A 23,446-nucleotide genomic window follows, 5' to 3' on the forward strand; every position below is an offset into this window, starting at 1 on the left:
GTCACCGGCTTCCTTTAAGCTGTCTCAGGCTGTCGGCTAAGTCACCAGGTGGAATTAATGAGAGCAGGACGTTATTCACGCTGGAAAACGTAGTTTAGGATTTTTTTTTTAAGCTTTAGTGCTTTGAACAAAACAAGGAAGAAGGGGAGAAACCAGAGATGTGGATATCTTCATGCCTGATGGTTCCAGGAGCTCAGGGGAGCTGATGGTCCACAGGCACCCCAGGACTGTGAGGCTGAGTGAGATCGGTGATGGTCCACAGGCACCCCAGGACTGTGAGGATGAGTGAGGCCGGCACAGAAAGGCCTATTAGGGTTTCTTTGTTTTCTGTGTAGAGCAGGCAGCTTACACACGTCCTCTGGGGCTGACACCCCTTCTGTGGTCCCAGTCTCCCACCCCTTCCTCCCTCACCTGTGGAGTCTGGATGAAAGGATGCTGACTTCCCATGCCCCTTAACTTCTGGGATGCTCACGTGACCAGTTCTCCACGAGGGAAGTCACAGCAGAAATGTGCTCTTATGCATAGGGAAATCTTCACTTTCCTGAAAGCCAGGACGAGTTACTGTTGCTTCCTGTTTGCTTTTGCTTTTTGTCCCTGCCATTTGCCTGGAATGTGGATGCGGTGCCTGGAGCTACAGCTGCCCTCTAGCAACGACAAGATGACAGCCAACAAAAGGAGAGGTTGGAAATCATGCTTCCACCATCTGCGTGTCAGTGGGACTGTAAATGCCTTTTGAACTGGACTCCGCTGCTTGCCATCAAATCCGGTCCTGCCCAGTTCCCCATTTATTCCTCACAGCACATGGTGGAAAGGGTAGTCCTTCATCATCCCTTCTAATAAACACTTAACGATTGTCTACTGTGTGCCAAGTTCTGCCCCAGGCACCAGGAAGAAGCTCCAAACCAGAGAGAGAATGACCTTGTTTCTCTGGTCGATATCCTACCAAACAGAAACAAATGAGACCCAAACTCATGTTACAGTGGAAATAAACAGGATGTAATTCTCATGTAGGGTTTTCAAAAATGCACTCTCTCCGAATGAGTTTGAAACTCCAAGCCAAGAGCTGATATAGCCATCCTAGATACAGAACCTACATACAGAGCAGAGAGGACCAGCAAATGAATTCCATCCATGCTCTCAGCTCAGGCTGTGACAGCATACCCATGGATATGTGCCCCATTAGATCCATCCAGGACCCACAATGACAAAACATGTAAGGAAAGTGCCCAGAACAAGGGACAGTCAGCCACCATGGGACCAGACTTTTCTTCCTCCAAGAACTCCAGGAGAAAAATACTATGAAGCCTGACTTGGTGCTGCACATCTTTAGTCCCAGCACTCAGGAGGCAGAGGTAGGCGGATCTCTGTAAGATCTAGGCTAGCCTGGTCTACATAGTGGGACCCTGTCTAAAACAGAATATATTAGGAAAATAATTATAGACACAAAAAATTGAAAACAAAAAAGAGACCATATTAACAAAGGGGATTTGAAATAGAACCTGATAATTTATTCGAGCAAAAAAACTTCAAGTAAATATCTTTAAGTCAAGGAGGAGGGTCTTATTTTCGCCCCAGACAACAGGGCAGGAGCAGTGGGTGAAGGACACGGGGGAAGCTGGTCTCTGCCGAGGACAGCATTGCTAGGAATTCTGCCAAGCGGTGGGCACTTGGTGCATGGCACATGAAGCATGGTGTGATGTCCAGAGAGAACTGAGGGGCCTTCACTGGCATGGAGGTGGGCCTGGGTTCTAAGTGTGAGGCCTCTAAGTCAGGCAAAAGGACCCTGTGCTGCATGGAGCCTGGGTTCTGCCCTGGGCGTTGTGGAAGGAAGTTCCTAAAGCGAGTTGTTAGGAGTGCCGCTTTTTTTTCACTCTGGGGTTTACAGCCCAAGATGGATCCCGATGGCGGCACAATTTGCTTACAAATTCTATTCTGGTTCAGCTGTCACGCTTTAGAACCAAAGTGCTCTGAGAAAGAGCTGCTGACCACAACCGCCCAGCTTTTAAACACGGGGACCAGGAATAATCCTTTCCAGGCTCCGTGTCACATGGCTATGAAATAACAGGACAACTGTCGGAGCAGAGATGGTTGCTCCATTCTACAAAAGCCACCTGCAGGCTGGACAGGAAGGAGATCCTTGGCTCATGGTAGCTGATGTTCATGGAGCTGTTTGGTGGTGGTGACCAAAGGAGCCAATCAGATCTGATCTCATTTTGAATTTGCCCCAGAGGTGGCACTGTCCCAAGAGCACTGGGTAACAAACATCTCTAAAACGCCATACTTTCAAGTAACAATCGCACTAATCAGTTTTCTGTTGCTATAACAAATGCCTGAGATGATGAACTTAAAATAGTTTATTTTGGCTCAGTTATGAAAGCTTGGGTTCATGGTCAGTTGGCCCTGCCACCTGGAGCCATGGTGAGGTGGCACACTACAGCACTGTGTGTGTGAAGAAACAAGCTGTTCATCTTATGACAGCCACATAGGGGAAGGTGAGAGAAAGAACACCAGGGTCCCAATATTCCCCTTCATATGACCGGAAAGCTTTCCACTAGGCCTAACATGTTCAAGGTTCCCCTACCTCCCTCTAGTCCTTCAGGCTGGAGAGGACTTTACCCATGGGTCTTTGGAGGACACTTACCCAAATCACAGCAACTATCTATTTTCACAGAAAAATTAGTGGGTTGATGGGATGGTGAGTTGCTGCCAGTCACATATCTGCAGGTCTGAGGCTGCTCCATAGGTCTCCTGCCATCCTCCAGGATTTCTAGGCATGTTCTTTTGGCAGTGCAAAAAGTAAGATTTAAAAAATGTCTGGAGATTCAGCTCAGCGGGCAGTAGAATGCTTGCCTAGCAGGCACAAAGCCCTGGATCTGATCCCCAAGCACCATAGATAACCATTGCATTCATCTATAAACCCAGCAGTTGGGAGGAAGAGGCAGGAGGATTGGAAGTTTAGGGTTATTCTCAGCTACATAGAGAATTTGAGGCCAGTCAAGGCTATTTGAGACCCTATCTCAAAATAAACAAACAAAATAAAAGAGCAAATAGAATTGCAGGAAGCTCCTTTAAGGCCCAAGCTCGGAACTGGCACATTGCTACTTTGCCCACACCTTTGGGCAAGATGATCTACACAAGCAAGTCCAGGCCGAGAGCAAAGATGTACACCCATCTGCAGAGAGGTCTTTGGCAACTGTGCTATTGAGTGGAGAAGAACAGGACCACTGGCTTGGAAGGGCCCTGAAGGAGAAGACAGAAACCACAAGGTGGGAGAAGCTGGAGACAGGTGTACAGTGGTGTGGTGGTAGTGGGGGGACACAGGAGGTGACCTCAGAATGAGATGACAACCATTTACAGATGTTCTACCCTGGGCCCTTGACAAAATAGACAGCTTTGTTCCATCTTTAAACCTGTAGAGACAGCAGACCCCAAACTGTGTGCCAAGGCATCCCCAAGTACTGCAGAAAACTCAAAGATAGTGCAAAGCAGTTGAAAGCTCAGGGAAATGATGCAATGTCATCTATAAGATACTGTGCAGACAATCATTATTAAAGCACTCGAATCGAACTGTGTGTTCATTATTGGGCATTTCTTTGGGCCTGGCTCAGTCGAAAAGTCCTTGATATGCTAACACTATGGAAAACTGAGAAAGTTTAAGAACCTCTGCCTATAAGCTAGGCATCATTATTATTTGTATTTTTAAAGTTTATTACTTTATTTTGTGTGTGGGGGGATGTTTTGCCTTCATGTATGTTTGTGGAACACATGCTAGAAGTACCCATGGAGACCAGAAGATGGTGTGAGAGCCTTTGGAACTCGAGTTACAGGCGGTGTGAGGCATCGGGTAGGTGCTGGGAATTGAGCTCATGTCCTCTGGAAGAGCAGCTAGTGCTTTCAACCACTCAACCATCTCTCCAGCCCCTACAATTGCACACACACACACACACACACACACACACACACACACACGTATATATAACAAATTATTATGCAAATACAAATGTACATTTTAATATATTAGAGATATACCAGTCATTAGTCACTTTCTACACAGGAAACTGAGGCTCAGAGAGGCACAATTTGCCAAGGGTCACTCCAGCAGGTGGTGACAGCTGGAATTAGAATAATTTTCCCTGACCAGTACATGGTAGGTTTTGGTCTATTTAAAGTGGTGGAGGAGGACCAAGAGAGGCTCTAGCCAAACCAGTGTGCTCTGCCCTGAATGGCATCATGGAAAGCTAGAGTGCTTGGCAAGGAGGAGCTGGTGCCCTGCACTTGGCCACCCAAGCTGATGCCTAATTATTTCACAAAGTCATTTCTTGTGGTTAACTTATTTTGATACACTTTCATTTATTTTTAATCCCACTAAGGATTCATGGCCCCGAATACATTTTATTTCGTAGGTTCAGAAAGGCTTGGCACATAGACTTGAGGAAACATGGAGCCAGAATGCCTGGACTGGCTGGACTGGCAAAGAACTGAAGTTCCTGAAAGACGAAAACACTATAACCATAACCTTATAACCATAAAGCCAGAATAGCCATCTGTTCATTGTCTTTGATATCAGAGCAGCTTCCATGGACCACACCCTACAATGCATTCTGGGGATAGAGTGCCGAGTAAGCAAGATTTCACACCTGACCTCATAGGTCCCACGGTCCATCTGGTAAGAGGGTCTATTAACAATCAACAGACTCAAAAATCTCACATTAGTTCAGGATTCAACTCAGCTGACAGAACACTGACCTAGCATAAAGGAAGTCAAGGGTTCCAACTATACCACTCTGGAAATTGAGTGTGGTGGTGTAATCCCAGTACTCAAAAGGCAGAGGCAGGAGGATCAGAAGTCCAAGATCATCTTTGGCTATATAAGTTCAAGGTCAGTCTGGAACACATGAGATTGTGGCTCAAAATTTCAAATAAGTAAGAAGTAGGGTTGACAAGTAGATCTGCTAGCAGAGTGCTTGCCTAGCATGCATGAAGCCCTGAGTTGGATCTCTGGGACTGCATGCATTGGGTATGGTGCTACTAACCGGTAACTCCAGCACTGGGGAGGTAAAGAGGACCTGAAAATCAATATCATCCCCTCCTATGCAGTAAGTCAGTGCCAGCCCGGATACCTGAGGTGCTGTCTCAAAACAAAACAAAGCCAAACAAAAAACCCCCACTTTATAATACAAACCTAGTATCTGTATGCATACATCCATGTTTGAGCATAAAACGAATGTATGAGTTTTCAAATGAAAAAGACTTTGGCTCCTATAGAGTGCTGGCTGCCCAAGTAAACAGAGGGCTGTGATAAAAACTGTTGGCTCTGCTCCACAGGAGGGGATTCATGCCTGGAACTATAAACACAGTCAAAACCCATGGCTAGAGAGGCCATAGGCCCCATGGGCTGGTGGGAACTACTGTTGTTGTTTTGCTAAATGTCTAATATTTCTGTTTATGCATACAAATCTGTTCTGTTCCCAGCCTTGGCCAAAGAAGCTTGTGTTTACATATAGTGTGTGTAAAAATCTGTGCTGCTCCGGGCCTTGGCCAAAGAAGCTGCTTATTGCGGTGGGTAGTGGTTAGTGCAGAGAGGCATTCCTATGCAAACTGCTGAGAATAAGCAACTGTGTGTGAGTGCTCAGCCACAGATGGACATCTGTACTGACCATCTCCCCAAGGCTGGAGGGACATAACTGAAGAGGTGGTGGGAAGAGTGTAAGAGCTGGAGGCTGGGAAGGAGAGCTGGGAACGCTGTCCTCTGGGTATATCATGGCTGTGGCACACATAAACTCACAGCAACTGTGGTTGCCTACACAAGACCTACCTGCACAGGATCAAGCCAGTGAAAAATCCCGGCATATATGTGAGAGGGGCTATTGAAGTCCCACCCTTAGCTGAGGGGCTATTGGCAGTTGATGGCTGGGGGCAGGGGGTGATGAGGTGACCCCTGGTAGGTTGCCCATGTCCTGGTGGGTAGATGACACCCTCCCCCCACCACACACGTGGAGAGTACTAGCTGGACTTGGTGGATCAAAATAGAGCACATGAAGTTGGGAGGGAGATGTGGAGATATCTTGGGGAAGGCTGAAGAGGGGTTTGGGATAGATATGATCAGTATACATTGTATACATGTATGAAAATTTCAGCGGGGTGGTGGTGGCGCACGCCTTTAATCCCAGCACTCGGGAGGCAGAGCCAGGCAGATCTCTGTGAGTTCGAGGCCAGCCTGGTCTACCAAGTGAGTTCCAGGAAAGGCGCAAAGCTACACAGAGAAACCCTGTCTCGAAAAACCAAAAAAAAAAAAAAAAAAAAAAAGAAAAGAAAATTTCAAAGAATAAATAAAAATGTTATTTTAAATACACACAGATGTTATTGTTTAATATACTTTCTTCTCTTTTCTTCCAAGAAAAACTACATCTCCCAGGCTCCCTTTCTGGTGTGTGTGTGTGTCATATGGTTAAATACTGGCCAATGAAATATGAATGGCAGTTACATGTTCAATTTCTGGCTTATGCTCCTAAAAGATGGAGAGGAGCTCCTCTCTGACCCCAGTGCTACCTTCTGCCGACTCCCATGCACTGATGAGGCTGGAGCAGAAGCAACCACCTGGGCATACAAGATAGGTGGAGACCAGGCCTACTTTAGGTGGAAGCCACCATGTCAGTCTGAACTGCCAAGTAGACTTTTGCAGGAGGAATATGTTGTTTATTGAAGACATGATTGTTTGAATATCTTTTTATTTTTATTTATTTATTTATTTATTTATTTATTTATTTATTTGGTTTTTCGAGACAGGGTTTCTCTGTGTAGCTTTGCGCCTTTCCTGGAACTCACTTGGTAGCCCAGGCTGGCCTTGAACTCACAGAGATCCGCCTGGCTCTGCCTCCCGAGTGCTGGGATTACAGGCATGTGCCACCACCGCCCGGCCTTGTTTGAATATCTTAAGGACAAGAGTAGAGACAATTTCCCAACAACAAGCCAGATGACTAGAGCAGAAACCAAGTCCCTTGGTTTCCCCAATTCAAGTCCTTCCATAACCCCTTCACCTACAGATTTAATGGTTTATTCTCTCCCATATGTTTACATGTTCATGACCAAATCTGCTCCTTAACAATAATAGCTTTGTGACTTCCATAGTAGGAAGAGGATTTCTGTGACTGTCACTAAGTAGACAGGAAAAGCCAAGATGCAAGCATAGCAGATGAGGGGCTACAGAGATAGTAAAGTGTTGGCTGCATAAGTGTGAGGATCAGAGTTCAAGTTCAAGGACTCATAAAAGTCCAGGATGGTGCATACACGTGTAACTCCATCACTAGAGCGGTGGAGACAGGTGGATCCCTTGAGCTCACTAGCCACCAGTCTAGCTGAATTGGCAAGTCGCAGGTCCCAGAGAGGCTTTGTCTCAAAAACCAAAGTAGATTGCTTGTTAAAACACCTCTGACATCCACATGGGCATAGTCACATATTCTCCACTATTGGTGGAATTATTAAGGCCACTCCATGTAGTTAAAAGGAAGATTTATTTAGTGGATAACTTACAAATGAAGGAATAGGTAGGTCGCGGGGTCTGGGGAAGGTGTATCACAATCCAGTAGTGTTCTCTGGAGCTCTGCTCGGTCAACCTCCACTGTCAAGGGTCCAGGAACAGAGAGAGCTCTCACCCATCCAGATCTCGGGTCCCCAGGCACCTCCCTTGGCCCCGCCTTGTAGGCATGACAGTTGCCGAAGCCTCAATGGGGGTTGGAACTTCCAGATCAAAGCTGGAATGGCTACCCACTACATCTCCCCCTTTTTGTCTAAACAAGAAGGTTCTAACCTAATACAAGACTATATACAAAGGAATGGTTATCAAATATTGTCCAGGAATAATGAGGAATAATGACCTAGATAAGATGGAACTACAACCAATGCAAACAATATCAAGCAAGAAACACATACTAAAATCCAGAGAAGTATAGAGCATAGGTAAATGGCATGTTACAAAGATGATTCCAAAAGGTGTCCTATCCTAAAGAACATGAATCTAATACTTAATATGTTATATCTAAGATACTATATATACTAAGTTGTAACTATAACTGCTAGTCTTCAATCCCATCAAAGACCTGAGAAGGAATATAATGGTACCTGAGAAATGGTAGATGGATGCAAGCAACTTTCAGGAATCTTGCAAGAGTAGACCAAGACAGCTGGCAGCCTGGACAGTCACCTAATGTTTCTCAGCATTGTTGGTGCATTCAAATTGGCTACAGGCCTAGAATATTTGACAGACCTTTTTCAGAAGCAGGAATTCTGAAAGACCATCTTACGCTGTCTTGGCAGAGTACAGTGGTCGCTTTCCTTGTGTCCCGTTTGTCCAGGAAGGACAACATTGCATTCGTACTGTCAGCCATCAAGGCAAGGGCAGTTCTTTGACCAGTAGGCCACTTTGTGCCAAGAAGACAAAATTCCAAATGGAAATGTCTTTGAAGCCTAACATTCTCTCGGGGTCAAATTGGTGCAGCCAGGAGCAATTGTGTCTCATGTCAACAGAATTCTAAGTTATTTAAATGCCATATTCTCTAGGTCTATGAAATGTTTGAAGATTACCTGTCCGTCTATGTATCTGTAAATCTGGATAACCTAACTAACGTAACTATAGAGATGACAAGCATAGGTGACTATAAATCTATAAGTCTTATCTACTAAGATAACCTAAGGACTAAGGCTTCATGTAAACAAGGTAAACAGTCTATAAGCAAATGTATGGTAAAGAACAATGACTTCAAAATTGTGACAATACACAAGATATTTATAACAGAGGTAGGAATATATAGTGTGATATGCAATATGACAATAATCTTAAATATATATTAAAATACCGAATATCCTAAACAGAAATAGAACATACATAAAGTATGACAGATATAAATTTACATTTGTATCAATAGGAACTTCCAGATCCAAGCTGGAATGGCTACCCACTACACTCCACCATGAATGCTGTGGTTATTTGAATGTGAATGGTTCCTATATGTGTATATATTTGAATTGTTGGTGTCCCAAGAAAAAGAATAAATTGGCCTAATGGTGTAACACATTTCTAACAGAATAAAAGTCCATAAACCTTCCTAAATGTTTGTTTCTGCTGTTCTCGACAGACATGTAAGGCAAATGGTCTTTTTGTAGTCCCGGTTCAATTAAAAATTAAAGCTGGCTTTGGAGTTGGAGTGTTGCTTTCTCCTTCTCTAAACCCAAGCATGCTTGTTAAAAGAAAATCCAAAATCTCTGTCTCATGTCAGAAGAGCCACCTGGTATGAGACAGAAGAAAAATCAAAATTAAGGGACTCTTCTTTTGCCACCAATTTCATAATCCTTTGATTTTATTTTGACCCTTTAAAACTTTTCTTAAGGTATAAATATCATCTTGAAATTTATAATATATATATATACTTTCTGTCATAATATTAGTGGTCCTTTAGAATACTAATTCTAGAAAAAGGCTTCATCTAGCTTCCTGTACACGATTTCAGGCTTGAGTCTGAAGTGGGTAACTAGGAATTAAGTTGTGTACCCTGGATGTACTTAACAAATTGTGGTCCTTTAACTTCTCCTAGATCTGCTGCATATGACATTTAAAATATTTACTGCAGTGAGCTGAGACCATTCCTAATAGCAACCTTTGAAGTCTCCCAAAGGATGATGGGACCCCACAACAAGAATTCCATCTGGATTGTGGTAATGCCACTAAGTGGACAAACACCACCCCAAGATCAGCTTCGGACTACAAACTGCTCAGGACAATTTCAAGGTGGCTAGCTGAGATGGTCCAGTCTCACACACTACTCCACTCAGGACTTCAGATGAGCCCTATACTTTCCCATCACACAGAGACTGACAACAAATGATACAGCTAGCTCTCCCAGGACTTGACCATTATCTCAATTGTATAGTTTTGGTGCCTGTCCTGGAACTCACTTTGTAGACCAGGCTGACCTCAAACTCACAGAGATCTGCCTGGCTCTGCCTCCTGAGTGCTGGGATTAAAGACATGTACCACCACCACCCAGCCTGAATTTATTTTAAACTAGAAAAAACAACTATTAATCTTAAGTATTTTACATTGGTATGGATTTTGTATACTGATACAAATTTAAGGTTATTTTTGTTAGAACATACTGTACATACGTTTCTACTCTTGTTTAAGGTATCGTACATATGCAGCTCATTTAACAATGTAATGTAAATTTCTAGTCCTTGAAAGTTATTATCACAAACTATTTAGGATAATAAAGAAATGAAGGTTAGTAGTTAGTCTCCTATAACAATCAAACTTGTAGTCATGTTAGGTATGTTTTCAAGGTTAAACAGATATATTTTAGATAGACAGGTAGTCTTTGAACACTTTAGAGGTCTACAGAATATGGCATTTAAGATGTTTAATAACATTAGGCTTTTCTTGACAATGAGATGTGTCTGCTCCTGGTATAAGCATTACAGCTTGGATTGAAAGGTATCCTGGCAGCTGGGAGCCAAGGAATACCATAAAGTCACACCACACAATAAACCTCACACAAGAGATTTATTGGGAGGGGAAAAACCAGGAGGGTAGTTGCCTCTGCTCGATTGAGAAGCAGCAGCAAACTGGACAGGATACAGAGCTTATATAGAGCTTCTTGGGACGAGGGTGGAACTTTTTAGGGTGGAGCTTTTAAGGTAGTGATTGGTGGGATTTCATGTCCAGAGATTGGGCTTTTTACTCTATAAGGTGGGGGCAGGGACAGCAGTTGGGCAGTTAGAGTATTCTGTGGGTGGAACCTGGCAATTAGAGGTCCTGGCGGGGGGGCCTGGCCACTTGTATCACTGGAGGGGCTTACATTCCCCACTTTTTTGTTTATTATTGGTAAACAGGTCATGGGAAAAGGTCTATGTTATCATTAGACTACTTTTTGCTGAATCAGGGCATCAAGGTTCTTGGGGTAATCTTGATCTTCATCTTCATGATGTAACCAAGTACTGCAGGTCTCTGGCTCCTTTGGAAGGCCAGGAGCCTGGGTAGTTGCTATGGCCAGACGAAAGGCCTTCACTAGCATCACATATTTTTTGTTTTTGCGCTTTTTCATTTCTCCCATGGTACACCTGAAAGGCTTCTGCTAAGACTTCTGCCTGTGGAGTCGGGGGTCCTTTCTTTAGATGTTTTAAGTTTGGCACTAATATCAGGGGAACTCTGGGAGAAGAAGTAGGTTGTAAGGAGTTGCTTTCCATCTGGGGGCTTGGGATCCAGATTGGTATATTGTAAGAGGGCCTTTGTGAGGCAGTCTAGGGATTAAGATGGGTTGTTTGTCCTGGATAACCTCTTGGATTTTTTTTTCATAATTTACCTCTTTCAGGGTGGCCAGCTAGGAGGCAAGTTACAAACTGATCCCTAGCAAGGATGCTCCCTGGGATATTGTAATTTCATTCAGGTCCTGGTCAGGGACTGCCTCAGTCCTGACTGAGTGGGCAGCCAGTCACTGAGAAGGGAGAAAGGGAAACCAGAGTGGCTGGAGAGGAAGAGAAGGGACTGTAGGTTGAGGCTTCTTAGTGTGATCAAAAATAGTCGGAGAATCATCTGGTTTTGGCCTCACAGCTAGGAGGAGTTGTTTTTCCTTGGATGGCTTATGTCATGGGGTCACTTTTATCAAGATGGGAGTGAAGTCACACAGCAAATCCATCCTTTTCAACTCTTGCAAAGATGGCTGTCAGCCCCGTGGCCACCTCCATCGCAGTGGGGGACAGCAGCTAAGGTGGCAGCAAGCTACATGTTTCCTTTGAGATTACCTATGTATAGATTTTTAACTGTCAACCTTGGTGATATGAGTTTCAAATTAATCCTTTTGTTACAGATTTTACAGGGTTATAATCATACCCAATATGCTTAAAAATCTTGAGATATAGGAAGTCTACACAATTGTTGTACAAATTTTCCTTCTTCTTCTCCTTCTCCTTCTCCTTCTTCTTCTTCTTTCCTTCTCCTTCCTTCTCCTTCTTTTTTTTTATCCTGGCATGATCAGACTTCTGGGAATTGAACCCAGTACCTCTGAAAACATCAGTCAGTGCTCTTAACTGCTGAGCCACCCCTCTCCTCTTAGTTTTACAAATCTTGAGATAAGATTTATACCTTAGCAAAAATTTTTAGAGTTAAACCCAAACCAAAAGAATATGAGATAAGTATCAATAGTCTCTATTGGGAATAGTCTATCCTTTGATTCTGTTTTGCTCTCCTTTCTCTGTCACACAATGGGTATGGGACAGAGATTCTGAAAGAAACCTTTAAGCAAGCATGCTTGGGTCTAGAGAAGGGGGAGACATACCCTAACTCTAGAGCCAGGTTTTAATTCAAGAGGGACGGCATAAAACAACAGTCTAATGCCACTCATACCTAAAAGACACCTGAATCCCTGTAAAACTGAATCCAGTAAGCTGAGAACAAAGAAGGCCTAGAGATAGCAAATTTTTGAGTCTTGGCTGTAGACAAAGGCTGCTGCAGGAGGGAGCTGAGAGAAGCGCCAGCCGGTGAAGTGCGTGCAGGGTGTGTGCCAGGGTGTGTGCGTGTTGTAGCTGGCCACTCCTTTGTGTGCTTCCTCTCGGGCTAGGTCTCCTGGCTCCCGTTTTGCAACAAACTTACAGATCCATCTATGGTAACTAAAAAGACAGGACATTTACACAGTGTGTATTGGGAGGGGGAGGCTAGACAAAAACCAACAGGGCTTGGAGCAGAGGAATAGGGAATGGGGAAATCTCTTCCATTTCCCAGATCGCTCACAGTATTTGCAAAGCCCCCAAATACTATTAGGATCTAAGGAGCCAATAGGTGGTCCTTTGGATTGATTATCTAAGGGGTAATCCAAATTTGAATCCAAATTTGATTGTAAAAGAGAATACATTTAGGGTCCTTGAGGTTGGTGTCAGATGGAGAGGCTGGAGGTTTTCTCAGAGGCATGCATCCCAAGGAGAATGAGAGGGTATGAAAGACACATTCCCATGGATGAGAGAAAAGGAAAACATCACTGCAGCCTGGAGCCATAGGCCTCCCCAGGACTCAAAAAGAACTGAAGGAAGACCAAGCCATTCAGTGGGTCATCACCATACTCAAGGGAAGTCAGGACTTAGTCTGGCTAAGCTGGCAGAGAGACTTGGCACCTGGTACCAGGGCTTTCATAGAGGTGAGGATGAAAACCGAGCTCTAGGAGGGTCTCGTCCACAGGAAAGGGTGGGGAATAGGGGTCACAAAAGCCATGAGGGCCTAAAGGAGCTGTGGGATTACAGGCAGCTCCGGGGGGATCGCGGGAGACGAGGGCAGGAAGGGGCGCAATAGTCTGGTTTGGCCTAAGAAACTGCAGGGTAGGGGGATGGGGTCAGGTGAAGAGGGACAGGTGTAGCCTTAAAGATCATGGCTGGGGGGTACCTCCACCTCCAAGAGTACTAGAGGGGTGCCGGACACACAACAGTCAGTCACTTCCTCAGACTCAGGGAAACGTTTACACCAATCAAAAGGGAAGCTTACCTAATTGGTGCTGGTAAATAGGGTGCTGAGCAATCAGTGAGCCAGAAGCTGAGTCTGTTGTGGGTGGACTAGAGATGAGGGACAGAGTCCCATGCAGCTTAGACCACGAGGGGAAACACAGGCACTAGGAGAGTCTATCTGAGTCAAGGCACCAGATGCATTGCAGCTCAGACTGAAGGTTGTCCTGGCAGCTGGGAGCCAAGGAATACTGTAAAGTCACTGTACAACAAACTTCACACAAGGTATTTATTGGGAGGGAAAAAACCAGGAGGGTGGCTGCCTCTGCTCGATTGAGAAGCAGCAGCAAACTGGACAGGATACAGAGTTTATAGAGCTTCTTGGGAAGGGGGTGGAACTTTTCAGGGTGGAGATTGGTGGGATTTCGTGTCCAGAGATTGGGCTTTTCACTCTGGTGGGGGCAGGGTTCAGCAGTTAGGGCAGTTAGAGTATTCTGTGGGTGGAACCTGGCAGAGTTCCTCAGGGGAGAGGCTTACATCTGGCAGCACCAATCTACTTCAGAGAATATGATGAGCACTGAAGAACCTCCATGTGGAGTTTGCTTTCTTTGTGGCAAAAGTTAGCCACTGGGCAAGAAACTGCCCTTGCCTCGACTGCTGACAGTATGCTGTCCAAATTGGACAAGCAGGACACAAAAGAAAATGACTGCCAAACTTTGCCAAGACAAGGTGGGGCAGTCCTTCAAAATTCCTGCTTTACAGAAAAGTCTGTCAGATATTCTAGGTGGAAGATGGATGCCCCAGTGTTGCAGAGGAACCGGGGTGACTGCCTAGGCAGCCAGCTGTTTCTGTCATTTCTATAGTTTTGGAAGTTGTTTGCTCTGTACTTTCTGTCTACTCAGGTAGTATTCTTGGGTTTCTGATGGAGTTGAAGATTAGATAGTTATAGGTACAGTTTTCCTTGTTACCAAATTCAGAAAAGAAACTTCCCAAAGAGATGTAAAGTGTATAAGGTTGAAAGACACAAAAGCTTAAATTGTTAATCTAAGAAAATGTTTTGAGGTCTAAAAACATAGTTTTGGGTTGATATTACAAGGTAAGATAGAAAGTAAATTAGGTACAAAACTTTTGACTCACCAAGATAGGACAGATAATGGAATATTACCATGTGGGTACTGGGAATTGAAACAGTGTCCTCTGGAAGAACAACCAGTACTTTTAACTGCTGAGCCATCTCTCCAACCCTATGTGTGGTATATCTTTATTTTCTGATTCATTTTGTATATTTTCTACTTCATTGCTTCAAGGACGCTTGTTTTCTTTTATTGAAGAACGGTACTAGAAACCAAGATCTCAGGCTCAGCCAGTAAAGGTGCTTGTCACCAAACATGATAACCTGAATTTGACTCCAGGGAACCACATGTGGAAGAAGAGAACTGATTCCTGTAGGCACACACACACACACACACACACACACACACACACACACACACTACACTGGGTGTGCTCTTTGCTATAGAGTACAATTGCCTCTAGCAAAGAAATACATATGTGTGTGAACCCATGTATATTGCATTTCTGTATATATTTTAAAACAGATTTCGCCAAGTTTATTTGTAAAAACAGCATTGGACACTGACTACCTGCAAATAGTGTGTAGGTGTGTCACACACCAGTCCATCTGTCTTCACAATGGCAGAGAGAAACCTTTTTTCTATAGGCCTTCGCACCTTTGAAAGGCTGAACTGGAGCTGAAACCTGGGTCTGAGTTGGAGCTACGGCCTCAGCCTTGATTTGAGCTTGGGCTGTAGCTGATATAGGCTGCAACCCTTGGCTGTGTAGCCTGGAATCTGCTTCCCAAGCTTGGAGTGAGTGTTGAAAACAAGGCAGCCGAGCTCGCGGCTGGGGCCCTTTGGCATCTCGAGCTTAACTGCCTTAGGCTTCTCGAGGGCCTCGATAGCCTTTGTACGTACATCCACTGCCTTCGCATCCTTTGCCTGCATCTTCTTCAGGCCTTTCTTGTGCTTCTTGGCAAAGCACATGTTCCTCAGGGACTTGGGGTCGACCCCCTTAAGAGATTCGTATCTTTGTGACCAAGGTTACTTGATGCCATGTCTGTGCCATTTTCGGAATTGGTCGTATGTGATGTGGTTCTTGGACTTTGCCGTGTCTGCATGGCAACCCATGGCTCCAGAAGTGCCTAGGACCACTCTATAAAATTTATATATATGTAACCACTCACATCCTAAATTAAGCTGAACATGAGTTCATATTGACATCTCCAATTCTCATCCAGTCTAGCTTCCTCCTCAGGAGTCATATTTACCTAAGTAGCGTTGCTCAGAAACTTGTCATATATTTCTCTTCTTCCAAAAACAAACAAACAAAAAAAATGAAAAAAGTCTGAGCTTGACAGGTAACCAAAAGTCAAATTCACATGTAAAAGGGGGAAGGGGGTGGTGGTGGTTGACTTTCTGCCCAGGCTCTTCTACATGATTCCCCACTGTTCTGAGAACAAAGAGCAAACTTCTTGGCCTTCAAGGCTTTGCAGAGACTTGGCTCCTGTCCAGCACAGCCCCATCCCCCTACCATGTTCCTGCCTGGGTCTCCCACTGTGACCACGCTTCTTCATCCCCATGCTCACTGCCCTCCCTTCCACCCACCCCCAGGCATCTTCCCACGCCAGTCCTCTGCTGAATCTCTCTTCATTGCTCTTTATCCAGTTTCCGTCTATACAACCTGCCCATCTTGGCTCAGTCCTTACTTCTGCTGGAAAGCCATCCCATCCCCAAGACTGGGCCAGCACTCTGCCTGAGACAAACAGCACACTGTACCTGTTCCGCAGTCCTTACCTGTAGGTAGCCCTTTCTCCTGGAATATCTCAGGAATTTCTTGAAGATAGGTTCTGCCTACTTGCATGTATACAACAGGAGCTCCAGAAGTGGTTATGCACTTCTCAATTCTTTATTCAAAGAGTATTTATCAAGAACCTCCGAAGTGTTGGCTCCTTTGGAAGTCTCTGGAGATACACCAGGGAAAGAGACAAAGCCTCTACTATACTCTTTTGTTTGTTTGTGTGTCTGTCTGTTGGTTGGTTTGTTTTTAGAGACAGGGTTTCTCTGTGTAGCCCTGGCTGTCCTGGAACGCACTCTGCAGACCAGGCTGGGCTTGAACTCAGAGATCCACCTGCCTCTGCCTCCTGGGTACTGGAATTAAAGGAGTGTGCCACATCTACTCTTTTTAGAGGAATGGCCTGGGGAGGTGTCTCTGAGAAGGGGACATGTGAGCAAAGACTTGAACGAAATGAGGGACAGAGTGACCTCTGGGGATGTGCTGTGAGTCAGGACTGTGTAAGACAGGGACAGAATTATGGCCATTCTAATTGTTAGGACCTCATGGTTCCCGTAAGCCCTGAGTCATCAAGTCCAGAAACCGTATCTTACCTTCCTTACCAGTCCTCTCTCTGGGCTTGGCCTGGGCTTCCAAGAGGAAAAAGTTCCCCTTAAAACAGAAACCTGTGCACAGGGCGGCGATCCAGGTCACGGGAGTGTCTAGATGGAGGAGCCCCTCAGGGTGAGGGTGTATGTGTGAGGAAGTCAGACAGGCTGCCTTCAGAAGGAGCCTTGCAGGTGGCCTTGGAGGGCACGGGTGTGCGTGGCCATGAACAATACCCCAGGAGGACACCCATCAGAAACAGAGGTGGGCAGAGGCTTCGTTTCAGCCTTCACGTGGCGCCCGTGAACCATCGAGTCTCAAGTAGTGATGAGACTCTGGACCTGCAGACCTTGAAGAGGATCCTGGGTGCTACCTGGGGTGGGAAAGGCATCCCTGGTGCAGCGGGGTCTCCCCAGAGGCGGGGGAGGGGTCTTCTCCCCCGCCCCTCCATCGCCCCGCCCCGCCCCTGCGCCCAGCGCCGCGGGCTCCTAGCCTCGGGTTTCCCTGGCCGGCGCGCGCGGGCGAGACAGAGGTGTCCCTAGGGACGGCGGGGGCCGGGCACCCGCAGCCGCCTCCCTCTCCCTCCCCACGCTAACTCTCCGGGCGCCCTCGCCCGCCGCGGGCGGAGCTCGATCGGCGGCGCTCCAGGATCCCCGCTCCCGCCCTGCCCTGTCCCTTCCTCCTCGGAGCCCCCCAGCGGCCGACGCGGTGCAGCCCGGCACGGCGCGAGCAGGTACGTGCGCCCGGGCAACCGCTGCGGGCGGGCAGGAAAGGGGGCGGGAGCCAGGGAGGGCGAGGCGGCGGCCGGGCCGGGATCCGCGCACACCCTCGGCCGCCAGGAGCCCTGTGCTCCCGCGTGCGGAGACTGGGGAGGCCCGGCACGGCTCCGTACGCCAACCGCGAGCCGCCGGCGCAGGGCCCGAGGCGGGGAGTGGCAGCAAAGGACAGCTCTCCTGACCTCGCGGCCGGCAGAAGGACACGCGACCCGGGCACCCTAGCGCACGCCGGCCCCGCTGAGCCCAGCCTCCCCGGGCCGCCCCGCTGCGAGCGCTGACCGGCCGGGTCCGGCCTGCTCTGGCCCGTGGCGTTGTCGGTCAAGGGCAGGAGCAGGGGGTGTGAACTGCGGGCCGGCAGGCGCGGGGGAGGCGGGAGGCCGGGGCTCTGGGGCTTTCCGCGCGGAACTTTGGGTATAACAGCGTGGACCTGCGCGTGTGCATCTGCGCGCCCGAGGCTTTGTGTACTACGAGTGCGTGTGTCTATCGACTGGGTTTGCGAAGCTTCACCCAGCCTCGCAGTGTGTCGGGCTCCCGGGTGGGTGTCAGCGTGCGCCATGGGTGGGGGTGCTGGACTCGGGCAGGTCTGGGTGGTTCCGGCTTAGATCTCAGCAGCGCTAGAGGTAGTCGCTATCTCCTTTCTCCCTGTCTCTCTCCCTTTCTCATCCCGCCCTATCTCCCCCAATTCTACCCTCTCGTGGGTACCACCAGAGTGACCCGTGGATCTGTGAGTCACACTTATTTCCCAGGTGTGTGGGTATTGCTGTGGGAACAGTCCTGGGAGCTGTGAGTGTGGAACGAGGGTGGGGGAGGGCGCTTGCCTTTCAGGAACTATAGGACTGCAATTACAATAGCTGGTGCCGTTTCGGGCTTGGGGTGTGATCCGTGGGCACCAACATCTGTGTGTCTCTGCTTATGTCTGAGTAATTAATTGATGGGCATGCCCTTGAATAACTTACTAAGCATCTTATGAGAGAAATACATTCTACATCTATTAGAGAGAGGACCTCCTTGTGTCTGCCCCTTCACCCAGGCATGCTAAGGAAAAAGTTTTGGGTAAAAAGAGAGTCTTGCTTTAAGAATTTGGGTGCCCCAGATATCTTCTGGGATATGGAGGCATTAATGCACCAATCTAGGAAAGTGGTTATGGGCCACTCCTGAATTCTTGAGGCCCACCGAGGGCTTGATGGGTGGGGGCCACAGTGGCACCTACTTTCAGGCTTTGAGTAGCGTTTTGTGCCAAGAGCAAAAAGCCAGCTAGCGTTCACCCCCCCCCCTTACGATCTATGCTCTGGGAACTGAGAGCAGCCCGAGCAGGAGACCGGGGACCCAGGGAGATTGAGAGGGATCTCTGCCCTCAGGATGCCCCTGCTTGATGTCTCAAGTAAGGGCTCAAAGAGCCAGGGAAGGAAGGTGGAGTGTGTGGGTTTGCAAGCGTGTAGGGAATAGAGATTCTTGGGGGGTGCCCATATTCCACTGTTCGTCCCTAGTCTGCATGCAGTTTTCTAAGATGGTGATAGAGGTGAGCTATTTCCGAGTGAGATGCTAAGGCGAGAGTCTAACAGACAATAGGAGCTCAGCAAGCATGTATTAAATGGACATGCTAGGGAGGGACACAGCCTTCGAACTGAGTCGAAAAGCCATGTGTTTGCTAAGAGAACAAGTCCACAGGGGAAGGTCAGAAAGACTTTTCACGATCAACCCCTTGGCGTTTCATTCACTTATACCTCTCACTCACCATCGCTTCATTGGTTTGCTGGTGTTTGCTCAGAAACACGGGCACCCACAGAGCACTGCAGAATGACCTGAGAATACAGAGAACCAGCTTTCAGGTGTGTGAACACATCAGAGCGCGAGAGCCCACTCCATGCCTAGGGTCTCTGCTGCCTGGGCATTTGTGGGCCAGGGCTGTGGATGTACGTACCCGCAGGACATCAGAGTATGTATGGGACATTGTGCGTCTGCTGTGGGATCAGAAGTGACGTACTGGGGAGGTGTGCCTGTGGAGAAGAGTTGGGACGCACATAGGAATGGCCCAGTTACCAATGCCAGGTGGATGTTGTGAGTGGGTGGTGGCACATGGTGGTCAGATTTGCAAGAGAAGTTGGAAATGGGAAGCTGCTGCATCTGCATGGCCCTCGGAGTTGGCCTGACTGGGGCAGCAGGGGAATGAAGAAAAGACAGACACATGGACATGGAGAAAACCTTGGATCAGGTGGTCTGGACTCTCCAGGGAGAAGCCACAGCAATCCTAGGTCAGCATGATTATTATATGCAGTTGGACAGAGAGGCAGGGTTATCGTATATGGCTAAATAAAGAGGCAGGGATATTACAGATAAACAAGAGGGCAGGACTATGGTATCCTGCTGAACAAGGAGGCAGGTTTAGCTAACTTGGTAAGAGCAGTCTCTGTAGGGGAAGTCATCAGGTCATGAATGTGGGGGAGGGGGAAATCTAAAATGGACATTTTCTGCACACAGTGTCTACATTTGCATTTGGACCCGAGGAAGGCTTTGCCATCTCTCTGAGCCTCATGTGGGGAAGGCTTTGCCACTCCTGTGGGACTGAGGCATTGTGGTCCTTGAGATGGCCACACCCATGTCAACAGGACACATTCTCTGACCACTTCACCTGCTCCCTACAGGAACTCAAAGCTTAAAAGTGAAACCTTTTTATATATATATCTTGGCAACTAATGCACTCAATGAATAGAATTGGAAAGGCAGTAAGCAGAACTCCAGTGGACTCAGTCTGGTCCGTTGGCTATAGGTTGGTGGCCTTTAGGCACAAGGGCGTGTGTGCAGTGAGTCTGTGTGGTGTGTGTCCAGGGATTTGGTAGTGACACCTCTTTGCCCCACCCCCAATCCCTGCTTACACTGAGGCTTTGAGCTTTGAGCTCAGTTATGGCTTTTCCGTTCTCAACCTTTCTTTCTGCCAGGCCACATGCTCTGGGCTTCCTCCCTGGACGCTGTCCTCCATGCATCCGACCTTCTGCCTTCTAAAATCCACACAAATCTCAGCCTTTCCTGCTACAATGACTTGAGTGCCCACTGCTTCTTGGCCTGGCTGTCACAGTCGCCTGTGAACTAGCCCAGCTGATCTCTGGGGTCCCCCTTTTCTTCTAGAACACCCCCATTCTCTGCCTGCTAGGGAATCTCCCACTCTTTCTTTTTGTCAGTTTTAAATGCCGTCACCCTCCTCCCCCATCCCAAGCTTTCACGAGCTTTCAGCTACTAGTTCCTGTAACACTTGGACTATGTCGGCCACACCCCACATCATCACCTCACCTCACACATGCTCATACAACACTGTCCATTAGCTGAACTGGCTACAACCTGTTGAGCAATACCCTGACCACAATCTGATGAGGGAGGCTTCCCACTTTACAGATGAGAACACTGTTCCTGCAGAGGAGCTCAATCACATGCTTAAGCACAAGCAAGGAGGCTGGGATATGGACCTCATGTCCACTCTAAATCCCTCCATCATGATAACATCCCATCACGAATACTTACTGGGTACTCTGCTGCACACCTTACACACGGGTTACCTCAGCCTCTCCACTGGCACTGTGCAGTAGGGAGTAGTATTAATATTGTCACCGGGGAATTTTTTTTCAATGGGAAAACTGAGACCCAGAGAGGACGATTGCACCAGCCACTGTGGAGTGGCGCCCTAGCATGGGCCCCATTGCTCTACTGTCCATAGCTCCCTACAGCTGTGCCAGGGACAAGTGTGATGTTGAGCTCCAGCAGGAGAATTCGACTGACATTCTGCTTTCTCTTCTAGCTGCCAAGGGGCCAAGGGATGAGCTGGGGCCGTTCTTCCCAATGGCATCTCCCCCTGGCCTGGAACTGAAGACACTGAGCAATGGCCCCCAGGTTCCAAGGAGACCAGCCCCACCCGGCCCAGTGGCGCCAACCAGGATGGGTGTGGAGAATGCCTGCTTCTTCTCTGAGGAGCATGAGACTCGTTTCCAGAACCCTGGGGATGCCAGACTGGGTAGCTCTCCCAGTCCTCCTGGAGGTGTCCCCTCACTGACCCGGTCCCAGCGGGATGATCTTTCTCTGCATTCAGAGGAGGGGCCGGGCCTGGAACCTGTGAGCCGCCCAGTGGACTATGGCTTTGTTTCTGCTCTGGTTTTCTTGGTGAGCGGAATCCTCCTGGTGGTAACAGCATATGCCATCCCTCGAGAGGCCCGAGTCAACCCTGACACAGTGACAGCAAGGGAGATGGAACGCCTAGAGATGTACTACGCCCGCTTGGGCTCGCATCTGGACAAGTGCATCATCGCGGGCCTGGGGCTGCTCACAGTGGGTGGCATGCTCCTGTCCGTGCTGCTTATGGTCTCTCTGTGCAAGGGCGAGCTGTACCGCAGGCAGACCTTCGTCCCTGGCAGGGGAACAAGGAAGACCTACGGCTCCATCAACCTGCGTATGCGGCAGCTCGCTGGGGATGGGGGCCAGGTCCTAGTGGAGAACGAGGTTGTCCAAGTCTCAGAGACCAGCTATACCACACAGGGCTCTTAAGTAAGAGCCTGCCCTATCTTGCTGCTTTAGCTGCAGAGCTTGGAGGGTCCCCAAAACCTGGGGCTTCAAAGTGGGATCCACAGAGGGTCCTGTGGAGGGAGTTTTGATGCGGGGGTGGGGGCAGCCAGGGTTCTGGCTTAGGCCCTACTAAGGCAAGCATCCCTGATGTGTTTTGCAGCTTGAAGTTTTTGCATAAGGCTTTGTTTGGAGGATGGGTTCTGATGCTAAAAATACATTTTTGGAAACCACTGCTCTTAGAAGATGAGGTTGCTTGGCATTTCTCAGGGTTGGGAGTCATGTGAAAGGTTGCCTCCATTCTTCATGCCTTGGGGAATTCTGAGACCTCTACTATCTTCATTAGCCAAGTAAGAGGGTTGGGAGACCATCTAGGGTAGAGTGTGGCTTCATGATGATGATGGAAGAAGTCGGTTCTGAGGTGAGCCTCCTGCAGCACCCTGCTGACTGAACCATAACCCTCCCTCTCCAGACCTCAGTTGCCCAGTCTCTAACGGGAGGAGCAAGACTGGGTGCCCTACCATGGGCCACATCTTCCCTGGGAATAGGAAGCCAGTCTGCCTCTGGCCAACCTTCAAGGAGGGATGGGGGTGTTTGGCAGGGACTGACCATTGTCACTGCCACCTTCTGGCCCCGCATTGGTGACTACCACTGCCAGGAGCCAGTGGTTCTGTGGCCCTGCTACAGAGCCCGGTGAGTGGGTTTAGTTCAATCCAAAATTTGACACAGTGTGAAGAGGTCTTGGGATTCTACTTCCTATGGTGGCTAATTTTCTGCAGTGGCACATTTACAAAGCACAGTTTCTCCTGGGCACCTAGGTGTGAGGACTTGGTTGTCTTTCTGTGGGCATGTTGGGGGCTTATCACCTCAGTGGGCTGTTACTTAGGCCTGATCTCATCCTGGTAGCAGAAACAATTTTCTTTAATGCTGAATTTGTAATGTCTGCTTTTCCTTCTTAGTAAAGTTCAGTTGCAATCATCTGGGGAGAAATAAGGCACACTTAAGTGGCCTGGATACTCCAGCCACATGGATTGCTGTTCGCATTTTTTCTTCAGTGAAATATTTCCAGGGCCCCTCCAAACTCTGTTTAATCTTCTGACAACGGAAAGTAGGTGTTAGAGGGCAAGGGATAGCGGCAGACATTTGGGGAGCATTGTCCAGTCCAGAAAGCGCCCCCAGACCTCCAGAGCACATACTGTCTGGGCTATGGGAAGACTCTA

The 23,446-nt window shown here is 47.8% G+C and overlaps 1 protein-coding gene across 2 annotated transcripts; it reads left to right on the forward strand.

Annotated features, from left to right (window-relative positions):
- The first annotated feature begins 17,420 nt into the window (after positions 1–17,420).
- On the forward strand, positions 17,421–22,468 carry LOC114709552 (transmembrane protein 74B). 2 transcript variants are annotated; one of them, XM_028893442.2, is made up of 2 exons: positions 17,421–17,641; positions 21,472–22,468. In XM_028893442.2, the coding sequence occupies exon 2, from the start codon at positions 21,513–21,515 to the stop codon at positions 22,209–22,211; it is 699 nt and encodes a 232-aa protein (XP_028749275.1). In that variant the 5' UTR covers positions 17,421–17,641; positions 21,472–21,512; the 3' UTR covers positions 22,212–22,468. The 2 variants fall into 2 exon arrangements, with proteins under 2 accessions (XP_028749275.1, XP_028749273.1); XM_028893440.2 differs by lacking the exon at positions 17,421–17,641 and adding an exon at positions 17,671–18,219.
- The last annotated feature ends 978 nt before the right edge of the window (positions 22,469–23,446 follow it).

This window comes from Peromyscus leucopus, chromosome 4 (assembly GCF_004664715.2).
Source record: "Peromyscus leucopus breed LL Stock chromosome 4, UCI_PerLeu_2.1, whole genome shotgun sequence".
NCBI lineage: Eukaryota > Metazoa > Chordata > Mammalia > Rodentia > Cricetidae > Peromyscus > Peromyscus leucopus.

Bases quoted from the DNA above. Each gene is read 5' to 3' on its own strand.
- LOC114709552 (XM_028893442.2), top strand. From the start codon at position 21,513: ATGGCATCTCCCCCTGGCCTGGAACTGAAGACACTGAGCAATGGCCCC.